The sequence below is a fragment of the Eleutherodactylus coqui genome, chromosome 8 (assembly GCF_035609145.1).
Source record: "Eleutherodactylus coqui strain aEleCoq1 chromosome 8, aEleCoq1.hap1, whole genome shotgun sequence".
NCBI lineage: Eukaryota > Metazoa > Chordata > Amphibia > Anura > Eleutherodactylidae > Eleutherodactylus > Eleutherodactylus coqui.
Window position 1 is genome coordinate 4,458,491 of NC_089844.1, and position 22,771 is coordinate 4,481,261.

Here is a 22,771-nt window from a genome sequence, read left to right on the forward strand (position 1 = left end):
CACGTTCTCATACACCGAGGCCGCTGCTGTATGCACGTTTGGAAGCATCGCCTAGACTTGGGTCAGTACAGGGTACGTCCCATCCTCTGTGGCCACCCACTTAAAGCGATCGGAGCTCTTTAATATACTGTGTGTTTCAGCTCCTCAGCATATTTAAGACGTGCCCCACATCAGCAAGTTGATCATGGTGGTCTGATGGCGAGTATCCCCACTGACCCAGAGAACAGGGCTCCAGTGCATCTCGGCAATCTTTTGGAGGTCCCATTGAAATGAATGGAGTGGCAGCATGTGTGTGCAACTGCCGCTGTATGAATTCCTTGGCACACTGGATCTACGTTCTTGGGATCGGTGGGAGTCCAGTGGTCGGACCCTCAACAATCTGCAACTTCTCCCTTATCCAGTGGCTGAGGGATAACTTGCTTTCATGGGACAACAACTTTAAAAAATTGCAGAACGGTGCTAGACATTATTTATGCTAACAGTGAAAACTACTTTTGAGTGCTTCCCATCCAGTTACTTGCAGTACCAGACATGGACAAGAGTGGCGCTATTTCTGGGGCAACAACCTTTGTACCAATTACACTGCACGATGTTGTTAATCTGCGGCGTACCGTAAAGGTGGGTCGTTTGCTGCACTTACTGTTTTGTGCTTCTACAGGATAAGAATACTTATCTGGATATCATTCACACCTACATGGAAGTACATGGCACCGTCCATGAGAAGGGGACAGTCCACATGCCCAATTATGTGAAGAATCATGGGATCCTCAGTGGACGGGACCTGCAATTCCTGCTTAGGGAGACCAAGGTGAGTGTTCGCTCTCTGATTGGAAATATAGTCAAAGTTGCAAGGTGACTCAAATGGATAAGCAAATGCAGTGAGATGCCTTTTACATGTGCAACGGACTGGCAGCTCTGCGTATTAACCAACGTTCATCCCCATAACCCCCCTCATCGGCCACAGGTAAATTGGAGCCAGTTGACCTGGTCCTGCAGTGGGCCAATTCTTGGTCCTTGTAACGGGGTGTTCAGGGCCCTTTTAGAAGAGCAGATGATCTTTTGGACGTCACCGTTGGCCATCATACATCCTTGGCTTGACAAAGACTATTTCTGGGTCGAAGCGTTGCTGCTTGGTTGTGGGGCACAATAAAGGTTCCGTCCTTCATGGATGGATTTTATTTACACCATGTGATGCTGCCTTGGACTTTTCTGGAGTTGGCTAATCCAAATGTGAAGTCATTCAGTCGTTCCCATTCGCCGTAGAAGGGAGAGCGACCGAACGAGCGCTGTTTAAACCCAACGACGAGTGAACGAGCCAATTGATGTTTTTATGCCCGAACGATAACCAAAAAGCGAATGATTATCGTTCAGTCGTTGGCTCGCGTTTAGACCGAGCGAATGTTTACTATGCTAATCGCTCCATCTCCAAGCGCCTGCCAGTATATTGCCTTAGTTTAGCTTTGTCCATACTCTTGGCATTGCTGACTGCTGAGATCTTGTGGTTATTATTGGTTATTCCAAGAATCTCGCTGTATGGCCGATTATCTTGTAAGACTTTTGGGACTTTTCCTTCTGGTGGTTTTATGTCCGCTTGGTGCCGCTCAGAAGAGCAGCTGGAATCAAACCAGTATTTCCCATTCAGGATTTCCTGCGTCTACTGTCCCAACACCTTGTAGAGCGAAGCATATCAGACCTCCACATCTCCCTGTAACACTGGCGGGGGGAATGGCAGCACGTTTATACCCAGAATGCTAGCATTGGAATTTGCATCTGTAGAGCCTTAAAGGGGACGTCCAATCCTCAGGATAGGTCATCAGTAGTTGGGTGGTGGTCTGCCACACAGAATCCCCACCGATCTGCTGCCTGTGCCGCCAGAACTGCAAGCGGAAAGCTTGGTGCGCATTCCATCAGCCCAGGTTGGAGTGGCATTGAATACACTGGTAGCCGGGCTGCTGCGCTAAGGATGGCACGGTCTGCTCCTGGGTCTGCCTACACTGACCTTAGACCCAGCAAACAGTTGATTGGTGGAAGTCTGCCGATCAGCTATCCCAAGGACAGGTCATCAATAGAGTCCCGGAAAACTCTTTTGGGCCATAGTCACACGACTGATAATGAGTCAAGCCTGAGATTCTTGGGCACGACTTGCATTGCACAGAACACGACCACCACGCTTTTGCAGGGGACGGCACATCTGCATGTTCTATCCTCCTGTGAGACTACCACAAAAATAGGACGTGCTGCAAGAGAAAGATTGCCCATGTAAATAGACCCACTGCGAACAATAGAGTCTGATTTCTGTACAAGTTGTGTTCATCCAAAATTCTATGCTGATTAATTTGACTATATATCTTTTATATCAGTCAGAGATTTAAATCCCCTGACTCCGCACCCTGCCAGCCTATGCCGGTCGGCTCCCGGCTCCGCGCCCTGCCAGCCTATGCCGGTCGGCTCCCGGCTCCGCGCCCTGCCAGCCTATGCCGGTCGGCTCCGCGCCCTGCCAGCCTATGCCGGTCGGCTCCCGGCTCCGCGCCCTGCCAGCCTATGCCGGTCGGCTCCCGGCTCCGCGCCCTGCCAGCCTATGCCGGTCGGCTCCCGGCTCCGCGCCCTGCCAGCCTATGCCGGTCGGCTCCCGGCTCCGCGCCCTGCCAGCCCATGCCTGTCGGCTCCCGGCTCCGCGCCTTGCCTGCTTATGCCAATATTTTCTGTCAGAGTGGTTTGAGTGCCACCAAGTCCCCTCACTGGCTCTGTGCCCTTGGCATACAATCACTGTTGAGCTGAAGGAATGGCGCAGACTGTCTAAAGGCCCATTAAGACACAACGGTTATCGCTCAAAAGATGTCTTTTGAGCGATAATCCTTGTGTGCATTCAGCGATCACCTGGCACTCCGAGTAGGGGATGCAGAAGACAAGCGGGCCTGCTTGTCTTCTGCATTCAGCTGTTCTTGTTTTGCAGCGCTCCGAGTGGGGTATGCAGAACACAGCTGGACCGCTGTGTTCTTCATACCCTGCCTGTGTTTAGTGAGCGGGACACAGATGAAACAGTATCAGCTGTATCCCGCTGTGAATTCCTGATGAGGCTCCTCGTTCTCTTTCAGCATGCTGATGATGGCTCTGAGCGATAATCGTTGTCTAAATGGGCCTTAACAACCGCTTTATTAGGTGGTAAATTCTTGCTGTCCAGTTCAAGATTAAATTGGCCCTAAGTGGCCCCCGGGAAAAGGTCCGATCGGCTCGGCAGTGCTGCCACCGTGTCATTTGCCATTTTATAGTTGTAACTTTTTTACTGCTTTTTGTCTTTCAGCTATTTGTTGGCTTGGGATTCCCATACGAAGGGCCGGCCCCTCTCGAGGCCATTGCTAATGGCTGTGCTTTCTTGAACCCTAAATTCAACCCACCAAAAAGCAGCAGGAATACAGACTTCTTTAAAGGAAAGCCGACGCTGCGAGAGGTGAGTGGTGTAAAGCCTGGGGGGAGCGGGATCTGCATACTCTGCGAGAGGTGAGTGGTGTAAAGCCTGGGGGGAGCGGTATCTGCATACTCTGCAAGAGGTGAGTGGTGTAAAGCCTGGGGGAGAGCGGGATCTGCATACTCTGCGAGAGGTGAGTGGTGTAAAGCCTGGGGGAGAGCGGGATCTGCATACTCTGCGAGAGGTGAGTGGTGTAAAGCCTGGGGGAGAGCGGGATCTGCATACTCTGCGAGAGGTGAGTGGTGTAAAGCCTGGGGCAGAGCGGGATCTGCATACTCTGCGAGAGGTGAGTGGTGTAAAGCCTGGGGGAGAGCGGGATCTGCATACTCTGCGAGAGGTGAGTGGTGTAAAGTCTGGGGGAGAGCGGGATCTGCATACTCTGCGAGAGGTGAGTGGTGTAAAGTCTGGGGGAGAGCGGGATCTGCATACTCTGCAGTCGGTCGCATCGTTATGGGTTGGCAGCCATATGCTGATAATTTGGTCTCTGCTAAACTAGAAGTATCCTCCCAAAAAATCCTCGCCATCTTTTGCCACCATGAAGACTATTGGGTTTGGTCACCTATAGGATTTGGACTTCTTAAAGGTTTTGCCTGTTTTTGTTTTGTCTTTTACAATCCCTCTTTTGTTTCGAGTTTCCCCAAAAAACAATCTGTCCCGCAGGAGCGATCTACCAGGAATCACGTAGCAGGTTCTGCAACACCACCACAGGAAACACACAGAATTCCATTGGTGGTTCTGTGTAATAAGGGGATGTGTTCGGCCCTCCGGCCCCCGTTCGCTTACCCTGGGTCTGTGTAATAAGGGGATGTGTTCGGCCCTCCGGCCCCCGTTCGCTTACTCTGGATCTGTGTAATAAGGGGATGTGTTCGGCCCTCCAGCCCCCGTTCGCTTACTCTGGGTCTGTGTAATAAGGGGATGTGTTCGGCCCTCCGACCCCCGTTCGCTTACTCTGGGTCTGTGTAATAAGGGGATGTGTTCGGCCCTCCGGCCCCCGTTCGCTTACTCTGGGTCTGTGTAATAAGGGGATGTGTTCAGCCCTCCAGCCGAGGAGCCCCCATTGACTTACTCTGGGTCTGTGTAATAAGGGGATGTGTTCGGCCCTCCAGTCCCCGTTCGCTTATTCTGGGTCTGTGTAATAAGGGGATGTGTTCGGCCCTCCAGTCCCCGTTCGCTTATTCTGGGTCTGTGTAATAAGGGGATGTGTTCGGCCCTCCAGTCCCCGTTCGCTTATTCTGGGTCTGTGTAATAAGGGGATGTGTTCGGCCCTCCAGCCCCCGTTCGCTTACTCTGGGTCTGTGTAATAAGGGGATGTGTTCGGCCCTCCGGCCCCCATTCGCTTGCTCTGGGTCTGTGTAATAAGGGGATGTGTTCAGCCCTCCGGCCCCCGTTCGCTTACTCTGGATCTGTGTAATAAGGGGATGTGTTCGGCCCTCCGGCCCCCATTCGCTTACTCTGGGTCTGTGTAATAAGGGGATGTGTTCAGCCTTCCGGCCCCTGTTCGCTTACTCTGGATCTGTGTAATAAGGGGATGTGTTCGGCCCTCCGGCCCCCGTTCGCTTACTCTGGGTCTGTGTAATAAGGGGATGTGTTCAGCCCTCCAACCGAGGAGCCCCCATTGACTTGCTCTGGGTCTGTGTAATAAGGGAATGTGTTCGGCCCTCCGGCCCCCGTTCGCTTACTCTGGGTCTGTGTAATAAGGGGATGTGTTCAGCCCTCCGGCCGAGGAGCCCCCATTGACTTACTCTGGGTCTGTGTAATAAGGGGATGTGTTCGGCCCCCGTTCGCTTACCCTGGGTCTGTGTAATAAGGGGATGTGTTCGGCCCTCTGGCCCCCGTTCGCTTACCCTGGGTCTGTGTAATGAGGGGATGTGTTTGGCCCTCCGGCCCCCGTTTGCTTACTCTGGGTCTGTGTAATGAGGGGATGCGTCCGGCCCTCCGGCCCCCGTTCGCTTACTCTGGGTCTGTGTAATAAGGGGATGTGTTCGGCCCTCCGGCCCCCGTTCGCTTACTCTGGGTCTGTGTAATAAGGGGATGTGTTCGGCCCTCCGGCCCCCGTTCGCTTACCCTGGGTCTGTGTAATGAGGGGATGTGTTTGGCCCTCCGGCCCCCGTTCGCTTACCCTGGGTCTGTGTAATAAGGGGATGTGTTCGGCCCTCTGGCCCCCGTTCGCTTACCCTGGGTCTGTGTAATAAGGGGATGTGTTTGGCCCTCCGGCCCCCGTTCGCTTACTCTGGGTCTGTGTAATAAGGGGATGTGTTCGGCCCTCCAGTCCCCGTTCGCTTACCCTGGGTCTGTGTAATAAGGGGATGTGTTCGGCCCTCCAGTCCCCGTTCGCTTACTCTGGGTCTGTGTAATAAGGGGATGTGTTTGGCCCTCCGGCCCCCGTTCGCTTACCCTGGGTCTGTGTAATTAGGGGATGTGTTCAGCCCTCCGGCCCCCGTTCGCTTACTCTGGGTCTGTGTAATAAGGGGATGTGTTCGGCCCTCTGGCGCCCGTTCGCTTACTCTGGGTCTGTGTAATAAGGGGATGTGTTCGGCCCTCCGGCCCCCGTTGGCTTACTCTGGGTCTGTGTAATAAGGGGATGTGTTCGGCCCTCCGGCCCCCGTTCGCTTACCCTGGGTCTGTGTAATAAGGGGATGTGTTCGGCCCTCCGGCCCCCGTTCGCTTACTCTGGGTCTGTGTAATAAGGGGATGTGTTCGGCCCTCCGGCCCCCATTCGCTTACTCTGTGTCTGTGTAATTAGGGGATGTGTTCGGCCCTCTGGCGCCCGTTCGCTTACTCTGGGTCTGTGTAATAAGGGGATGTGTTTGGCCCTCCGGCCCCCGTTCGCTTACTCTGGTTCTGTATAATAAGGGGATGTGTTCGGCCCTCCGGCCCCTGTTCGCTTACTCTGGGTCTGTGTAATAAGGGGATGTGTTCGGCCCTCCGACCCCCGTTCGCTTACTCTGGGTCTGTGTAATTAGGGGATGTGTTCAGCCCTCTGGCGCCCGTTCGCTTACTCTGGGTCTGTGTAATAAGGGGATGTGTTCAGCCCTCCGGCCCCCGTTCGCTTACTCTGGGTCTGTGTAATAAGGGGATGTGTTCGGCCCTCCGGCCCCCATTCGCTTACTCTGGGTCTGTGTAATAAGGGGATGTGTTCGGCCCTCCGGCCCCCATTGACTTGCTCTGGGTCTGTGTAATAAGGGGATGTGTTCGGCCCTCCGGCCCCGGTTCCCTTACTCTGGGTCTGTGTAATAAGGGGGTGTGTTCGGCCCTCTGGCGCCCGTTCGCTTACTCTGGGTCTGTGTAATAAGCGGATGTGTTCGGCCCTCCGGCCCCCGTTCGCTTACTCTGGGTCTGTGTAATAAGGGGATGTGTTCGGCCCTCCGGCCCCCGTTCGCTTACTCTGGGTCTGTGTAATAAGGGGATGTGTTCGGCCCTCCGGCCCCCGTTCGCTTACCCTGGGTCTGTGTAATAAGGGGATGTGTTCGGCCCTCCGGCCCCCCGTTCGCTTACTCTGGGTCTGTGTAATAAGGGGATGTGTTCGGCTCTCCGGCCCCCGTTCGCTTACTCTGGGTCTGTGTAATAAGGGGATGTGTTCGGCCCTCCGGCCCCCGTTCGCTTACTCTGGGTCTGTGTAATAAGGGGATGTGTTCGGCCCTCCGGCCCCCGTTCGCTTACCCTGGGTCTGTGTAATAAGGGGATGTGTTCGGCCCTCTGGCGCCCGTTCGCTTACTCTGGGTCTGTGTAATAAGGGGATGTGTTCGGCCCTCCGGCCCCCGTTGGCTTACTCTGGGTCTGTGTAATAAGGGGATGTGTTCGGCCCTCCGGCCCCCGTTCGCTTACCCTGGGTATGTGTAATAAGGGGATGTGTTCGGCCCTCCGGCCCCCGTTCGCTTACTCTGGGTCTGTGTAATAAGGGGATGTGTTCGGCCCTCCGGCCCCCATTCGCTTACTCTGGGTCTGTGTAATAAGGGGATGTGTTCGGCCCTCCGGCCCCCGTTCGCTTACCCTGGGCCTGGGTCTGTGTAATAAGGGGATGTGTTCGGCCCTCCGGCCCCCGTTCGCTTACCCTGGGTCTGTGTAATAAGGGGATGTGTTCGGCCCTCCGGCCCCCGTTCGCTTACTCTGGGTCTGTGTAATAAGGGGATGTGTTCGGCCCTCCGGCCCCCATTCGCTTACTCTGGGTCTGTGTAATAAGGGGATGTGTTCGGCCCTCCGACCCCCATTCGCTTACTCTGGGTCTGTGTAATAAGGGGATGTGTTCGGCCCTCCGGCCCCCATTCGCTTACTCTGGGTCTGTGTAATAAGGGGATGTGTTCGGCCCTCCGGCCCCCGTTCGCTTACCCTGGGTCTGTGTAATAAGGGGATGTGTTCGGCCCTCTGGCGCCCGTTCGCTTACTCTGGGTCTGTGTAATAAGGGGATGTGTTCGGCCCTCCGGCCCCCGTTCGCTTACTCTGGATCTGTGTAATAAGGGGATGTGTTCGGCCCTCCGGCCCCCGTTCGCTTACTCTGGGTCTGTGTAATAAGGGGATGTGTTCGGCCCTCCGGCCCCCGTTCGCTTACTCTGCCTTATTCAGATATTTGAATATGACGTTGGTGTCCGTATGGGCAGCGAGCCCTGGGCACAACGGGTGTCACCTGACCGCAATAACTAGGGTCAGAGAGTCCTCCAATCCTGGCTGTCACTATAGTAGCTTTAGGGAACAACACCCACCGCGGGCTGCTATTAGGTTACCATGGATACCTGGCTTTCTTCCTGTAAGTATTGCAGTATATTGTATATGTGATCAGAAGTTCGAGTCCTCTGTGGGGATTTCATCTAATTTTCACTTTTTTAAATTGGTATTGCTGATTCTGTAAAAGTCCAATTTATAAAAATATCACATTATTAATCCTGTACGATGACAAAAAATACACCGTGCCGGAATGGGATGTTTTGGTCGCCGCGATCACCAAATAAAATTGAATAAAAAGCTCTCAAAACGTCATATGTTCCCCAAAATGTTGGCAACAAGAAACAAAGCTCTTTAGTTTATCTCCATCGTTGTAGCGATCCGGCGAATACGGGCAACATGTCATCTCTACGCAGAACGCCATAAAACACTCCCCGCCCCTCATGGGAAAATCACAATTTTGACCTTCTATTTCACCGCACTTGGACATATTTTCACGTTTTCCAACATGTACGGTACGCTGAATAACCCCACTAAATAAACTCGTCCTGCAGAAAACGAGCTCTTGTGGCGTGACGTCAGCGGAAATGAGGAGAAAGAATGAAAATGTAAAAAAGAGGACGGCCGAAAGGGGTTAAGGGCTGCGGTGAAGGGAAAGGGGGCGCTGTTCCTGTGCGATGCTGCAGACCCTTCTAATCACAGACACAAATGTAATGATCTTGTCTTTCTGCAGTTAACGTCCCAGCATCCCTACGCCGAGGTGTATATAGGAAAGCCTCATGTCTGGACAGTGAACATCAACGACCCCGAGGAAGTGGAGAAGGCGGTGAAGGCCATACTGAATCAGAAGGTTGAGCTCTTCTTTCCATTACTTCTCATCTTATCCGTCTGCATCTCATGGGTCTCAATCTGTTGGTAAACTGCAACTCCTAGCATGTCCAAACAAGCCTACAGTTTGCCAGAGTCTGCTGGGAGTCGTAGTTATCAACATCAGGAGAGCCAAAGGTGGCAGACTCTGACAGCCATAATGACATTCGGTGACAATGGCGCCTGTGCTGTATAGTGGGATGCATCAGGCAGCAAGTGACCAGTCCGTTATTGTCATTAATGAGTTGGAAGCAGGTAAATAGGTGGCTGCGAGGAGGGCCAAATAGTGATGCGCAGCTGACTGGTCGTGGGGCGTTCCCAAGGTAGCGGTTACCACCTACTAAAAGAGTCCAGCGCCAGGGTGATCGGCGTCCACGGATGTGTGTGTAGGAGGCGAAGACACAAAAGACTTGAGTGTAGGAATGCCCAGGGGAGCTGCAGACCCATGTTCACCACTGAAAGCACCAGGACAGAATCATGGGGCAATGGAAGCAGGCGGCCCGGTCTGATGAATCCCATTGACATCATGTGGACAGCCGCTGCGGCACCTGGGGGAAGATAAATTGGCAGTGTGATGGGCAATGGTCCTGCTGGGTACTGGGATCATTTGACGCGTACCACCTAACTAACAATGTACACACAAGTCATGGCAGTGGCGCCTGGCTGTTATGGGATTGAGGAACAATTGAGGGATGAAGATATTCTCCAAATTCCCAGATCTGATCCAATGGAGCAACTGCAAATCCCTTGAGGCCACAGCGAGATATCGCAGAGGTCTTATGGATCTGGGCCTCGGGGGGCAAAGATATTCCGGCAGCACAGTGTGGGCTGTCACAATATTGGACAGGTGCTTTCAATGTTGCAACTGTACGTTAAGGTTCAGCAGTTCAGTTGATACGGGACTAAGCGTTGGACGCCTGGGGAAACCCCTGCAAGTCCTTCAGCTTGTGGCCACCTAATGGCGGCAGATAGTGGGTTAAATAACCTCCCATTTTAGTTTGTGATTTCCCCGTAGCCAGCAGAAGCTTCGCCACTGCGCTTTGCTGTAATCTGCAGTGGGGCAGATCCTAAAAATTCAAGACCTTCCACTCAAGCTGCTGGTGCCGGCCTGGTATCTCTTGATGCTGCAGATTAACTTCCATTGTCTCTTCCCTACTTGCAGAATGAGCCATACCTGCCCTACGAGTTCACCTGTGAGGGGATGCTGCAGAGGGTGAACGCCTTCATAGAGAAACAGGTGAGGACATACTCCGGGTTCCCCCCAGGATGCTAGCATTAACTCTGCAATTACTGACAGTTCCTGGGGGGCACAGGACAGAAGTCACAGCTAGCCCCAATGCCTGAGTGGCCCTATATGTGGCTGATCCTCGTGGAGACGCTCCTTTATACACCCGACGATTCTCAGAATTGGCACCAGTTAACAAAATGTGTTTATTCTACTGCCATTCACACATGGCAGCGGATTGCTGGTAACACCTTTGTCCCTCCACGGATATTGTATCCCTCCATGGGACGACGACTGGACGTTCTTATGCCTGCAGAAAACATCCAATTGGCTGACAAGCGTTTTAGCCGTTCACACCCAATCAATCGTCATGTCGAGGGGCCTTTAAACCAAGGCTGATAGAATCCCAGAATAGTATAGTTCGAAGAGACCTCCGTGGTCATCGGGTCCTCCGGGGTCATCGGGTCCTCCGGGGTCATCGGGTCCTCCGGGGTCATCAGATCCAACCCTCTGCTCAGTGCAGGATTCACTAGATCATCCCAGACAGATGTATGTCCAGATTCTGAATACTTCCATTGAAGGAGAACTCCCCACCTCCTGTGGCAACGTGTTCCACTCATTGATCCCCCTCACTGTCTAATATCTAATCTGTGTCTCCTCCCTTTCAGTTTCATCCCATTGCTTCTAGTCTTTCCTTGTACAGATGAGAATAGGGCTGATCCCTCTGCAGTGTGACAGCCCTTCAGATATCTGTAGACAGCTATTAAGTCTCCTCTCAGCCTTCTCTTCTGCAAGCTAAACATTCCCAGATCCTTTAACCGTTCCTCATAGGACATGATTTGCAGACTGCTCACCATCTTGGTAACTCTTCTCTGAACTTGCTCCAGTTTGTCTGTCTGTTATAAAGTGGAGTGCCCAGAACTGGACGCAGTATTCCAGATGAGGTCTGACTAATAAAGAGTAGAGGGGGATAATGACCTCACGGGATCTAGACTCTATGCTTCTCTTAATACATCCCAGAATTGTGTTTGCCTTTTTGGCTGCTGCATCACATTGTTGGCTCATGTTCAGTCTGTGATCTATTAGTATACCCAAGTCTTTTTCACATGTGCTGCTCCTTAGCCCAATTCCTCCCATTCTGTATGTGCTTTTTTCATTTTTCTTGCCCAGATGTAGAACTTTGCATTTCTCCTTGTTAAACACCATTCTTTTAATTGCCACCCACTTTTCTAGATCTTTTTGAATCCTCTCTCTCTCTTCCCTAGTGTTAGCTATCCCTCCTAGCTTTGTGTCTTCGGCAAATTTGATCAGTTTCCCATCAATTCCCTCCTCCAGATCATTTATAACAATGTTGACCAACACTGGGCCTAGGACAGAGCCTTGTGGTCCCCACTTGATACATTCTTCCACTTGGATGTGCAGCCATTTATGACCACTCTTTGAGTATGATCACTCAGCCAGTTGTGAATCCCCCTAACAGTTGCCGTGTCAATCCCAGATTTGGTCACTTTTCCAATAAGTATGGTATGAGATACTTTGTCAAATGCTTTACTAAAGTCAAGATAAACTATATCCACCTTATTTCCCTGATCAACCCAGTCGGTGATTCTGTCATAGAAGGAAATTCGATTCGGCTGTTACACACCCATGCTGGCTCTGGTTAATTACTCCATTCTAATCCAAGTACTTGCATACATTCTGTTAAATAATTTGTTCAAAGATCTTTCCCGGTATAGAAGTCAGGCTAACAGGCCTGTAGTTTCCTGGATCAACCTTCTTTCCTTTTTCGAAGATAGGGACAACATTTGCCCTTTTCTAATCTTCTGGGGCTTTTCCAGGAATTTTCAAAGATTATGGTGAGTGGTTCAGCAATTACTTCTGCTGCTTCCTTTAGTATCCTAGGATGTAATTCATCTGGATCTTGAGACTTGAATTCATGTAAGTTAGCTGAGTGTTCCCTCATCATCTCTCTGCTTACAGATAGCCTGCATTCTTTTATTCCTCCAATAGCACAGGGAAGATCAGTTAATGTTCCATCCACTTTCTGAGAGAAAACAGATACAAAATAGGAATTCAAAAGTTCTTCCTTCTCAACATCATTCTTAACCAATTCACCATTTTCATCTTATAAACATCCAATAGCATCTTTGACTTTTCTTTTGCTTTTGACCCCCAAATCCTTTTTTATTGCTTTTGGATTCTTGCTCTCCTCTTTCTGAATTCATTAAAATCTGCCTTTCTGAAATCCAACCTTGAGGTCTGAGTCTTCTCAGGTCTTCCTCCCCTTGTTATCCAACATCCAAGGATATCATGATCACTGCCTCCTAAGGTCCCAGCCACCCTTACTTCCTCAACCATTCCCTCCCTGATGGTAAGAATTAGGTCCAAGATAGCAGATCCCCTTGTTTTCTCTTCTACCTTCTGGAAGATAAAGTTGTCACCAAGAGCGGATAAGAATCTGTTGGATCCATTACTTTTACCTGAGAGATTCCCAACAAATGTCTGATGGGTAAAATCTCCCATGATCACTATGTGGGGCTTCTTTGAGACCTTGGCCATCTGATGTAGATAGAGTTCCTCCATATCTTCTGCTTGTCCCGGCGGCCTATAGTAAATGCCTACAATGGTGTCCTTTCTGTTGTTCTCTCCTTACATTCTTACCCAAACAGTTTCTACAGAACTCCCAGCTCTGAAGCTTGAATCTCTGTGGAGATGAATGTTCTCCTAACATACAACACAACACCTCCTCCCCTTTATTAGGTCTGTTCCTTATAAATACATTGTATCCTTCAAGCCTTGTATCCAATCATGTGTATCATCCCACCAAGTTTCCGTGATGCCGATGACATCATATTTCTCTTCCTGTGTTCGGAGCTCCAATTCTCCTTCTTTGTTTCCCATGATCTGGCCATTTGTGTAGAAACATGTTAAGGCCCATTTAGACAGGATGAGTGTCGAGTAAACGATGCCCGACACTCATTCCCGCACGTACTAGCTGTGGTGCTGCTGCAGGGGAGCTTGTATCGCTGACTCACAGCGGGGCAGCAGGAGGAGATTTGCAGCATAAACGATGGACGACGAGCTGATCACTCCTCGTTCAGTGTCACTAGCGGCCGTTCAGTACTGAACGGCCGCTGTGTTATGTCAATGAAGAGGGGCGGGGGAGCGAGAGGAGAAAAATCTCCTGCACTACCACACCCCCCTGCTGGCCGCTCTGTGAGCGAGCCAGCAATAGTAGCTCCCATGCAGGAGCACGGGAGCAACGACACCCAGGGACAAGTGTCGGGCATCGTTTGCCTGACATTTGTCCCATGTAAAGCCAGCATTAGTTTGTGATCGGGGTCTCTTGCTCCTCTACTTTCCTTCTAAATCTTTTGTCGTTGTGCTTACTTCCCACTTCTAATAACGAGGCTTTAGTTGTATTAGCTGTATATTTGTGCCTTTCACTTCCCCACCCATATTGTTCTAGTGTAAAGCTCTCCTAATGAGTGAAGCAAGGCGACAAACTTTCTGTCATTTCATTAAACACAACATGCAGCCTTTTCCCAGACACAGATGGCTGATAGCAGAGAGAAATAGACTGTAGTCAGCCGTAGAGACTCCTGGAGGTTTAGTGTCTTTTTTTTAGAGCTAGAGAATTCCATCGGCGTGTAAATATTCTTATAGAAAACCCGATGAGGCGGTCTGCACACATCTACGATTTTAACATATCTGGGGCTTGGGCGCCACCTGGAGGATGATGGCTGTATCTGCGTGCTGCATTTTTGCATCTGTTATTTTCTCTTCCCCTGCAGGACTTCTGTCACGGACAAGTCATGTGGCCGCCATTAAGCGCCCTGCAGGTAAAATTAGCAGAATCGGGCAAGTCGTGTAAACAAGTGTGCCAGGAGAACCAGCTCATCTGTGAACCCTCATACTTCCAGCACCTCAATAAAGACAAAGACCTGGCCAAGTAAGTCCAACCAATGTGTACCCAATGCATCACATGCTGGGACTTGTAGTCCTACAACTATTGAATGGCCAAGTGCTGATTACTGCAATGTTGCTTAGAGACGGGCGGACAAGGGGGGGCGACTGTGATCCTTCTATTATCACATAAATGCCCCCTGCAGGACATTGCACACCTGTAATGTTCTGCAGAGGTCACATGTAGTCTTGTCCTCGTTAGCGTCACTCCTTCCTCCACCTGCAGACGATAGCCCTCCGCGGCTGCAACACTTGGGGTTACAATGGGGTCTGATTGTAGCTAGCAGACAGTTGTACCGCTCATGGTCCGCAATGCAGGGAGGAAAAGTAAGTGAACCTCTGCATTAATAACTTTTCCAAGAGGCAAAAAGGGTTTCAATTAAAGGAGATTTCCAGGACTCTTGTTGCTCGTCGTGGTCAGTGCGGGTCTGCCGATCTGATGGTTGGGGAGGCCGCTGACGGCACAATCATTAATCGTGCGGCCGAAAAACAGCGCAGTTCACGTGAATGGGAGTGAGCTGCACTTAAGAGGCGGCCACAGCCACCAGACTGTCATGGTCCCGTCAAACAGCCGACCCCCATTGGTCCCATATTGATGAGGATAGGTCATTAGTAGGGGAGTGCTGGAAAACCCCTTTAAGGAGTCCAGATTGCCCCTAGGAGTTTGGCGAGTACTTTGCTTCTTAAATTTTCAGCGTGAAGTGCCTCAATGCAAACAAGTGTCAGAAGGCGCGTTACACCCGGCGGACAGATCTGGGTCTACGGGGACCCCCCCTTAGGCAAATCTACTGAAGAACGGGTAAATAAAGGGATGCCTGCCAACTGTCTGCAGGAAGATCCAGGAATGGGGGCGCAGCAGTCTACCAGCCTCCCTTCATAGAACGATGCGGCGGCGGCGGCCAACAATGGCTTTAGGGACTGCAGGAAAGATCTGATCAGCAATGTATCGCTAATAGGTCTTTCACTGCATTCATTCACACGGCACAATCATGATGCAAACAGCGCAATCTGACGAGCAATCCTCAGGATAATCGTAAAGCCTTGTTTCCAGTGACAGCTGCACCGCTAATTACGAGTGCCGGCCACTAAAAAGAGTAAGAGCATCCTCCTCCACTGTAACCCCAATGTGACAGCCAACGCTGCCTGCGAGCGGCACGGCCTCCTCTGTGTGCTCCGTGTGAGGGGCGAGCGCTGCAGCCTCCTCTGTGTGCTCCATGTGAGGGGCGAGCGCTGCAGCCTCCTCTGTGTGCTCCATGTGAGGGGCGAGCGCTGCAGCCTCCTCTGTGTGCCACATGTGAGGGGCGAGCGCTGCAGCCTCCTCTGTGTGCTCCGTGTTAGGGGCGAGCGCTGCAGCCTCCTCTGTGTGCTCCATGTGAGGGGCGAGCGCTGCAGCCTCCTCTGTGTGCTCCATGTGAGGGGCGAGCGCTGCAGCCTCCTCTGTGTGCCACATGTGAGGGGCGAGCGCTGCAGCCTCCTCTGTGTGCTCCGTGTTAGGGGCGAGCGCTGCAGCCTCCTCTGTGTGCTCCATGTGAGGGGCGAGCGCTGCAGCCTCCTCTGTGTGCTCCATGTGAGGGGCGAGCACTGCAGCCTCCTCTGTGTGCCACATGTGAGGGGCGAGCGGCGCAGCCTCCTCTGTGTGCTCCATGTGAGGGGCGAGCGCTGCAGCCTCCTCTGTGTGCTCCATGTGAGGGGCGAGCGCTGCAGCCTCCTCTGTGTGCCACATGTGAGGGGCGAGCGCTGCAGCCTCCTCTGTGTGCCACATGTGAGGGGCGAGCGCTGCGACCTCCTCTGTGTGCCACATGTGAGGGGCGAGCGCTGCGGCCTCCTCTGTGTGCTCCGTGTGAGGGGCGAGCGCTGCAGCCTCCTCTGTGTGCCACATGTGAGGGGCGAGCGCTGCAGCCTCCTCTGTGTGCTCCATGTGAGGGGCGAGCGCTGCAGCCATCTCTGTGTGCTCCATGTGAGGGGCGAGCGCTGCAGCCATCTCTGTGTGCCACATGTGAGGGGCGAGCGCTGCAGCCTCCTGTGTGTGCCACATGTGAGGGGCGAGCGCTGCAGCCTCCTGTGTGTGCCACATGTGAGGGGCGAGCGCTGCAGCCTCCTGTGTGTGCCACATGTGAGGGGCGAGCGCTGCAGCCTCCTGTGTGTGCCACATGTGAGGGGCGAGCGCTGCAGCCTCCTGTGTGTGCTCCGTGTGAGGGGCGAGCGCTGCAGCCTCCTGTGTGTGCTCCGTGTGAGGGGCGAGCGCTGCGGCCTCCTCTGTGTGCTCCGTGTGAGGGGCGAGCGCTGCGGCCTCCTCTGTGTGCTCCGTGTGAGGGGCGAGTGCTGCGGCCTCCGCTGTGTGCTCCGTGTGAGGGGCGAGCGCTGCAGCCTCCTCTGTGTGCTCCGTGTGAGGGGCGAGCGCTGCGGCCTCCTCTGTGTGCTCCGTGTGAGGGGCGAGCGCTGCAGCCTCCGCTGTGTGCTCCGTGTGAGGGGCGAGCGCTGCGGCCTCCGCTGTGTGCTCCGTGTGAGGGGCGAGCGCTGCGGCCTCCGCTGTGTGCTCCGTGTGAGGGGCGAGCGCTGCGGCCTCCGCTGTGTGCTCCGTGTGAGGGGCGAGCGCTGCGGCCTCCTCTGTGTGCTCCGTGTGAGGGGCGAGCGCTGCGGCCTCCTCTGTGTGCTCCGTGTGAGGGGCGAGCGCTGCAGCCTCCTCTGTGTGCTCCGTGTGAGGGGCGAGCGCTGATGCCTCCTCTGTGTGCTCCGTGTGAGGGACGAGCGCTGATGCCTCCTCTGTGTGCTCCGTGTGAGGGACGAGCGCTGCAGCCTCCTCTGTGTGTTCCGTGTGAGGGGCGAGCGCTGCAGCCTCCTCTGTGTGCTCCGTGTGAGGGGCGAGCGCTGCAGCCTCCTCTGTGTGCTCCGTGTGAGGGGCGAGCGCTGCAGCCCCTTCTGTGTGATGAGTTAAATACAGTCAGACCACATTAGTGATCGCTGCAGACCCCCGGCTCATCGCACAGCGGTCAGGCCTTTTTCTTGTATCTGTATATATTCTGCTGTGCTCATGGGCCGCTGTATACTAATCTAGATGTGTTTTTCCACCGTAGGTTCGGCATCCACTGCCAGTCATCAGACACTGCAAACGACATTGTGGTCCCTTCGATTGACGAGAAAAAAAAACACTGCATTTTTCAAGGGGATCTCTTGTTGTTCAGCTGTGCGGGGTCTCACCCCAACCAGCGGAGGGTCTGTCCCTGCAGAGACTACATGAAAGGACAGGTGGCGCTCTGCCGAGACTGTCTATAGCACTCTGGGATCCCCAGCTGGTGCCGCGGCACTGAGAGGCTTCTTGACCACGTTACGTGTCGGCGTTCCTGGAGACGGACCGTTTCTCCCTCTTAACGCCATTTCCAGGGACTGATTGGAATAGTTAAGTCTCTGACCTTCCACCTCTGCGCAGCCCGAAAAGCTGACGAAGACCAAACCAAAACTTCCAAAGCCATCCACGGTTTTGCTGAGCAGACCTGCGCAATAAGTTCTCTTGGGAACACAAGGACGCCATTGTATGTGAACCCTCACCGCCTGCTGCAGAGGTGGTAGAGGAGCTGGCAGCCGGCTGCATCCTAACGCATGACTACTCCATAGGCTGAGCTACTGAAGGGATGCAGCACGGGTGATAGCGGCACAGACACTGCCAGCCAATGAGACCACAACCCATGTTCATAGAAGCATTATGCTGTCTTAGTGATGGCGGTAGTCTAGAGCCGGTAGCATTAGACATACAGAGAAGTCTAGACATATATATATATATACAGCTTGTACAGCATACGGATGTTATGGGGCATGTCCGTCAGAGTGTACATAGTCACGTGGAGTCTCTATTTAGGTATTTATGACAGCGGGTGTACATGTTCTTTTACAGCTGGAATTTTATGTTTTGTTCTTTTGAGGACATCGATATAAACCTTTTGGAGAGACCTTCCATCTGTGCAGCAACCCAAAACATCACACCTCACGGAGGCACCTGAAGCCTCAGCCATGCTTGAAGGGAAGCTCCATTTTTGCAATCAGTATTCTTTTTTCTCCAGTGCATTTACAATGAACCCATAAAATCTCCTATTGTTGTGTCTCCGGGTCCCGTCAGGCCTCGGGGTCTCCGGGTCCCGTCAGGCCTCGGGGTCTCCGGGTCCCGTCAGGCCTCGGGGTCTCCGGGTCCCGTCAGGCCTCGGGGTCTCCGGGGTCCCGTCAGGCCTCGGGGTCTCCGGGGTCCCGTCAGGCCTCGGGGTCTTCGGGGTCCCGTCAGGCCTCGGGGTCTCCGGGGTCCCGTCAGGCCTCGGGGTCTCCGGGGTCCCGTCAGGCCTCGGGGTCTCCGGGGTCCCGTCAGGCCTCGGGGTCTCCGGGGTCCCGTCAGGCCTCGGGGTCTCCGGGGTCCCGTCAGGCCTCGGGGGCTCCGGGGTCCCGTCAGGCCTCGGGGGCTCCGGGGTCCCGTCAGGCCTCGGGGTCTCCGGGGTCCCGTCAGGCCTCGGGGGCTCCGGGGTCCCGTCAGGCCTCGGGGGCTCCGGGGTCCCGTCAGGCCTCGGGGGCTCCGGGGTCCCGTCAGGCCTCGGGGGCTCCGGGGTCCCGTCAGGCCTCGGGGGCTCCGGGGTCCCGTCAGGCCTCGGTGGCTCCATGGTGAACAATGGAAATGTTCTATGCACTGGAGCAAAAGCAAAACCGCAGCTGTGAAGATGAGGCTCCGCTTTTAATGTAGTTTTTACTGTATAGACTTGTGTCTGCGGCCCCCGGGGACGGGGAGGGGCAGATAAAGCTTGTAGTTGGGCGCTCACCTCACCCCCCCCCCCGTTGCCCCCTGAAGATTTGTTGGTACATGGATTTTCTTTTTTGTAACATTTTTTGAATTGGGATAATCCCTCACTCTCAGCGGCCGGCCCGTATTGGCAGTGGCGGCTGGGATACGGATTCAGCCACAGCTTCCCGCGTTTCTTCTTCTCCACTTCCATAGCCCAACTAGAATGTGACTCCATCCACACTGAACCCAATAGTCCCAGAATTGCTAGAGCTAAATCCCAAAATAGTTGGTCGCCCTCCACCCGACCGCGAAGCGTCAAATCGCCGCTTAACACGAGACTGCCGTGAAATGTAAAAATTGACAGTTTTGCAAGTGGATTCCCTCAGTTTTTCCTCTGATCAGGAGTTGGGAGCGCCCCTCATATCCGTCGGGAGCGACTTAGGGACTGTCCGCACTGCTGAACAGCAGCCACCTGACCTTTTCCTGCAGCGTCTTCTCATCTAAGTGGAAAAACTAAAAGCTTCCTTAAGTTTGTTAATTTTTACATTTTGACGCAGTTTAGGATGAGGTGTTGGTACCCGGAGCGGCTCACTCTGGTAGACGGGCGCCAACCCACCAGATTGGCGCTTGTTTCCACATGGAGCTGGAGCGGCTCACTCTGGTAGACGGGCGCCAACCCACCAGATTGGCACTTGTTTCCACATGGAGCTGGAGCGGCTCACTCTGGTAGACGAGCGCCAACCCACCAGATTGGCACTTGTTTCCACATGGAGCTGGAGCTGCTCACTCTGGTCGACGAGCGCCAACCCACCAGATTGGCGCTGGTTTCCACATGGAGCTGCTCACTCTGGTAGACGAGCGCCAACCCACCAGATTGGCGCTTGTTTCCACATGGAGCTGGAGCTGCTCACTCTGATAGACAAGCGCCAACCCACCAGATTGGCACTTGTTTCCACATGGAGCTGGAGCGGCTCACTCTGGTAGACGAGCGCCAACCCACCAGATTGGCACTTGTTTCCACATGGAGCTGGAGCGGCTCACTCTGGTAGACGAGCGCCAACACACCAGATTGGCGCTTGTTTCTACATGGAGCTGGAGCGGCTCACTCTGATAGACAAGCGCCAACCCACCAGATTGGCACTTGTTTCCACATGGAGCTGGAGCGGCTCACTCTGGTAGACGAGCGCCAACCCACCAGATTGGCACTTGTTTCCACATGGAGCTGGAGCGGCTCACTCTGGTAGACGAGCGCCAACCCACCAGATTGGCACTTGTTTCCACATGGAGCTGGAGCTGCTCACTCTGGTCGACGAGCGCCAACCCACCAGATTGGCGCTGGTTTCCACATGGAGCTGCTCACTCTGGTAGACGAGCGCCAACCCACCAGATTGGCGCTTGTTTCCACATGGAGCTGGAGCTGCTCACTCTGATAGACAAGCGCCAACCCACCAGATTGGCACTTGTTTCCACATGGAGCTGGAGCGGCTCACTCTGGTAGACGAGCGCCAACCCACCAGATTGGCACTTGTTTCCACATGGAGCTGGAGCGGCTCACTCTGGTAGACGAGCGCCAACACACCAGATTGGCGCTTGTTTCTACATGGAGCTGGAGCGGCTCACTCTGATAGACAAGCGCCAACCCACCAGATTGGCACTTGTTTCCACATGGAGCTGGAGCGGCTCACTCTGGTAGACGAGCGCCAACCCACCAGATTGGCACTTGTTTCCACATGGAGCTGGAGCGGCTCACTATGGTAGACGAGCGCCAACCCACCAGATTGGCGCTGGTTTCCACATGGAGCTGGAGCTGCTCACTCTGGTAGACGAGCGCCAACCCACCAGATTGGCGCTTGTTTCCACATGGAGCTGCTCACTCTGGTAGACGAGCGCCAACCCACCAGATTGGCGCTGGTTTCCACGGGCTGATACGCCATTGTCCCTCACAGAGAAGCATTGCTGCCGGCAGCTTTCCGCAGACTGACGCTCTTACATCCTTAGAAATCCCAAACCCTAGAAGAGTCCAGGACACAGAAGCGCTTTGCGGGAGGAACCTGGGGCAAGGAAATAAGACAATCCTCACCATGTTTCGGCTTCCGATTTGCCCAGTGTTCCTTTACGGTTTTCAACTGGCTACCCCCTCCCCCGCCCATGAGAACAGGTGATGGGATTCCCACGCCGGACGTATTGAAGACCTCCTATAACCCTTACAGATGGAGTCCTTGACATCCTCTTCATGTATTACTCCAGTCCTCCAGCAGGGGTCCTCACTGCAGCCCTATTACTGCCAGACCCGCGCTCACCTGTCTCTACTATCGCGGGGAGAAAAGGAAGAACTTTGTCTTTTCTTTGTTTTTAGCTTCCTGAAGGTTGTGAGGGTGAAGTTACAAGGTGAATGCAGCAGACGTTCTTCTATGGGGGTTGTGCAGGGTTAGGAGAAAGCTTCCTTCCAGGGACAGCACCGCACCTGTCTGCAGGTAGTGTCCGGTATTGCAGCTCACTGTTGAGCTGTGGACAGGTGTATCTAACCCTGTACAACACCTCAAGCACCCCTGTGGGCCACAACCTGGCAGTACAAGTCAGTCACAAGACACATTCCAAGTTATCCCGCTCCGCCACCTGCTGGCCATGTGAAGTATCGCATTCCTCCACTCTAATATTGTTGCAACCTTAATGTAAGATGTACAAAAATGGGCATTGTGTGCTTTTGATTTGTTGCACTGATTTTGTATTTGTTGTTTTGTTAGGAAGTTTTTATGTAACTTTGTCCCGGATTTTATCACTTGAGGAGATAAAAAGTGGGGAAAATGAATTTTTCACTTAGTTGATTTTTACCTTCTTCTGTTTTCCCACGGGTGAACATTGAATACAATACACACTGTTAGAGGACGATGAGGACCTCGTTATCTCATATATGCAAGTTCATTTGCACATGTATAAAATCGAATTGCTTTTCTTTTTTTCTTGGGGGTGGGATGTGATTGTTTAACTGTTCGAGGGCTGTCATTGTGAGTTTTCAGATTCTGTATTTGTCTCATTGGAATTGTCTTATTTGTGTCTTTAATTTGAATACAGTATGTGCCTTTTAACTATTTCAAGGTTGTTTTGTGAATTGGGTTTGTTGCAACATTTATAACAGAAACAACAGTTGAGTCTTCAAAATAAATTCTGAAGTATACTCCAGAGCTGCACTCACTATTCTGCTGGTGGAGTCACTGTGTACATACATTACTTACCCTGTACTGACCCTGAGTTATATCCTGTATTATACCCCAGAGCTGCACTCACTATTCTGCCGGTGGAGTCACTGTGTACATACATTACTTATCCTGTACTGATCCTGAGTTACATCCTGTATTATACTCCAGAGCTGCGCTCACTATTCTGCTGGTGGCGTCACTGTATACATACATTACTTATCCTGTACTGACCCTGAGTTATATTCTGTATTATACTCCAGAGCTGCACTCACTATTCTGCTGCTGGAGTCACTGTGTACATACATTACTTATCCTGTACTAATCCTGAGTTACACCCTGTATTATACTCCAGAGCTGCACTCACTATTCTGCTGGTGCAGTCACTGTGTACATACATTACTTATCCTGTACTGATCCTGAGTTACATCCTGTATTATACTCCAGAGCTGCACTCACAATTCTGCTGGTGGAGTCACTGTGTACATACATTACTTATCCTGTACTGATCCTGAGTTACATCCTGTATTATACTCCAGAGCTGCACTCACAATTCTGCTGGTGGAGTCACTGTGTACATACATTACTTATCCTGTACTGATCCTGAGTTACATCCTGTATTATACCCCAGAGCTGCACTC

General features: G+C 52.8%; 2 protein-coding genes across 3 annotated transcripts in view; one reads left to right on the forward strand and one right to left on the reverse strand.

Annotated features, from left to right (window-relative positions):
- MGAT5 (alpha-1,6-mannosylglycoprotein 6-beta-N-acetylglucosaminyltransferase) overlaps positions 1–22,025 on the forward strand; it is a 186,907-nt gene extending 164,882 nt beyond the window's left edge. For both annotated transcript variants that reach the window (XM_066575135.1, XM_066575136.1), the window contains exons 12-18: positions 659–808; positions 3,302–3,448; positions 8,856–8,972; positions 10,152–10,226; positions 14,009–14,166; positions 17,255–18,369; positions 18,802–22,025. In XM_066575135.1, coding sequence (XP_066431232.1) covers positions 659–808; positions 3,302–3,448; positions 8,856–8,972; positions 10,152–10,226; positions 14,009–14,166; positions 17,255–17,453 — 846 coding nt within the window. In that variant the 3' untranslated portion in view covers positions 17,454–18,369; positions 18,802–22,025. The remainder of the gene's footprint in view (positions 1–658; positions 809–3,301; positions 3,449–8,855; positions 8,973–10,151; positions 10,227–14,008; positions 14,167–17,254; positions 18,370–18,801) is intronic.
- On the reverse strand, positions 18,314–18,817 carry LOC136577427 (proline-rich proteoglycan 2-like). The gene has a single exon (XM_066577323.1). It carries the CDS (start codon positions 18,815–18,817, stop codon positions 18,314–18,316), a length of 504 nt encoding a protein of 167 aa, XP_066433420.1.
- Positions 22,026–22,771: the final 746 nt, after the last annotated feature.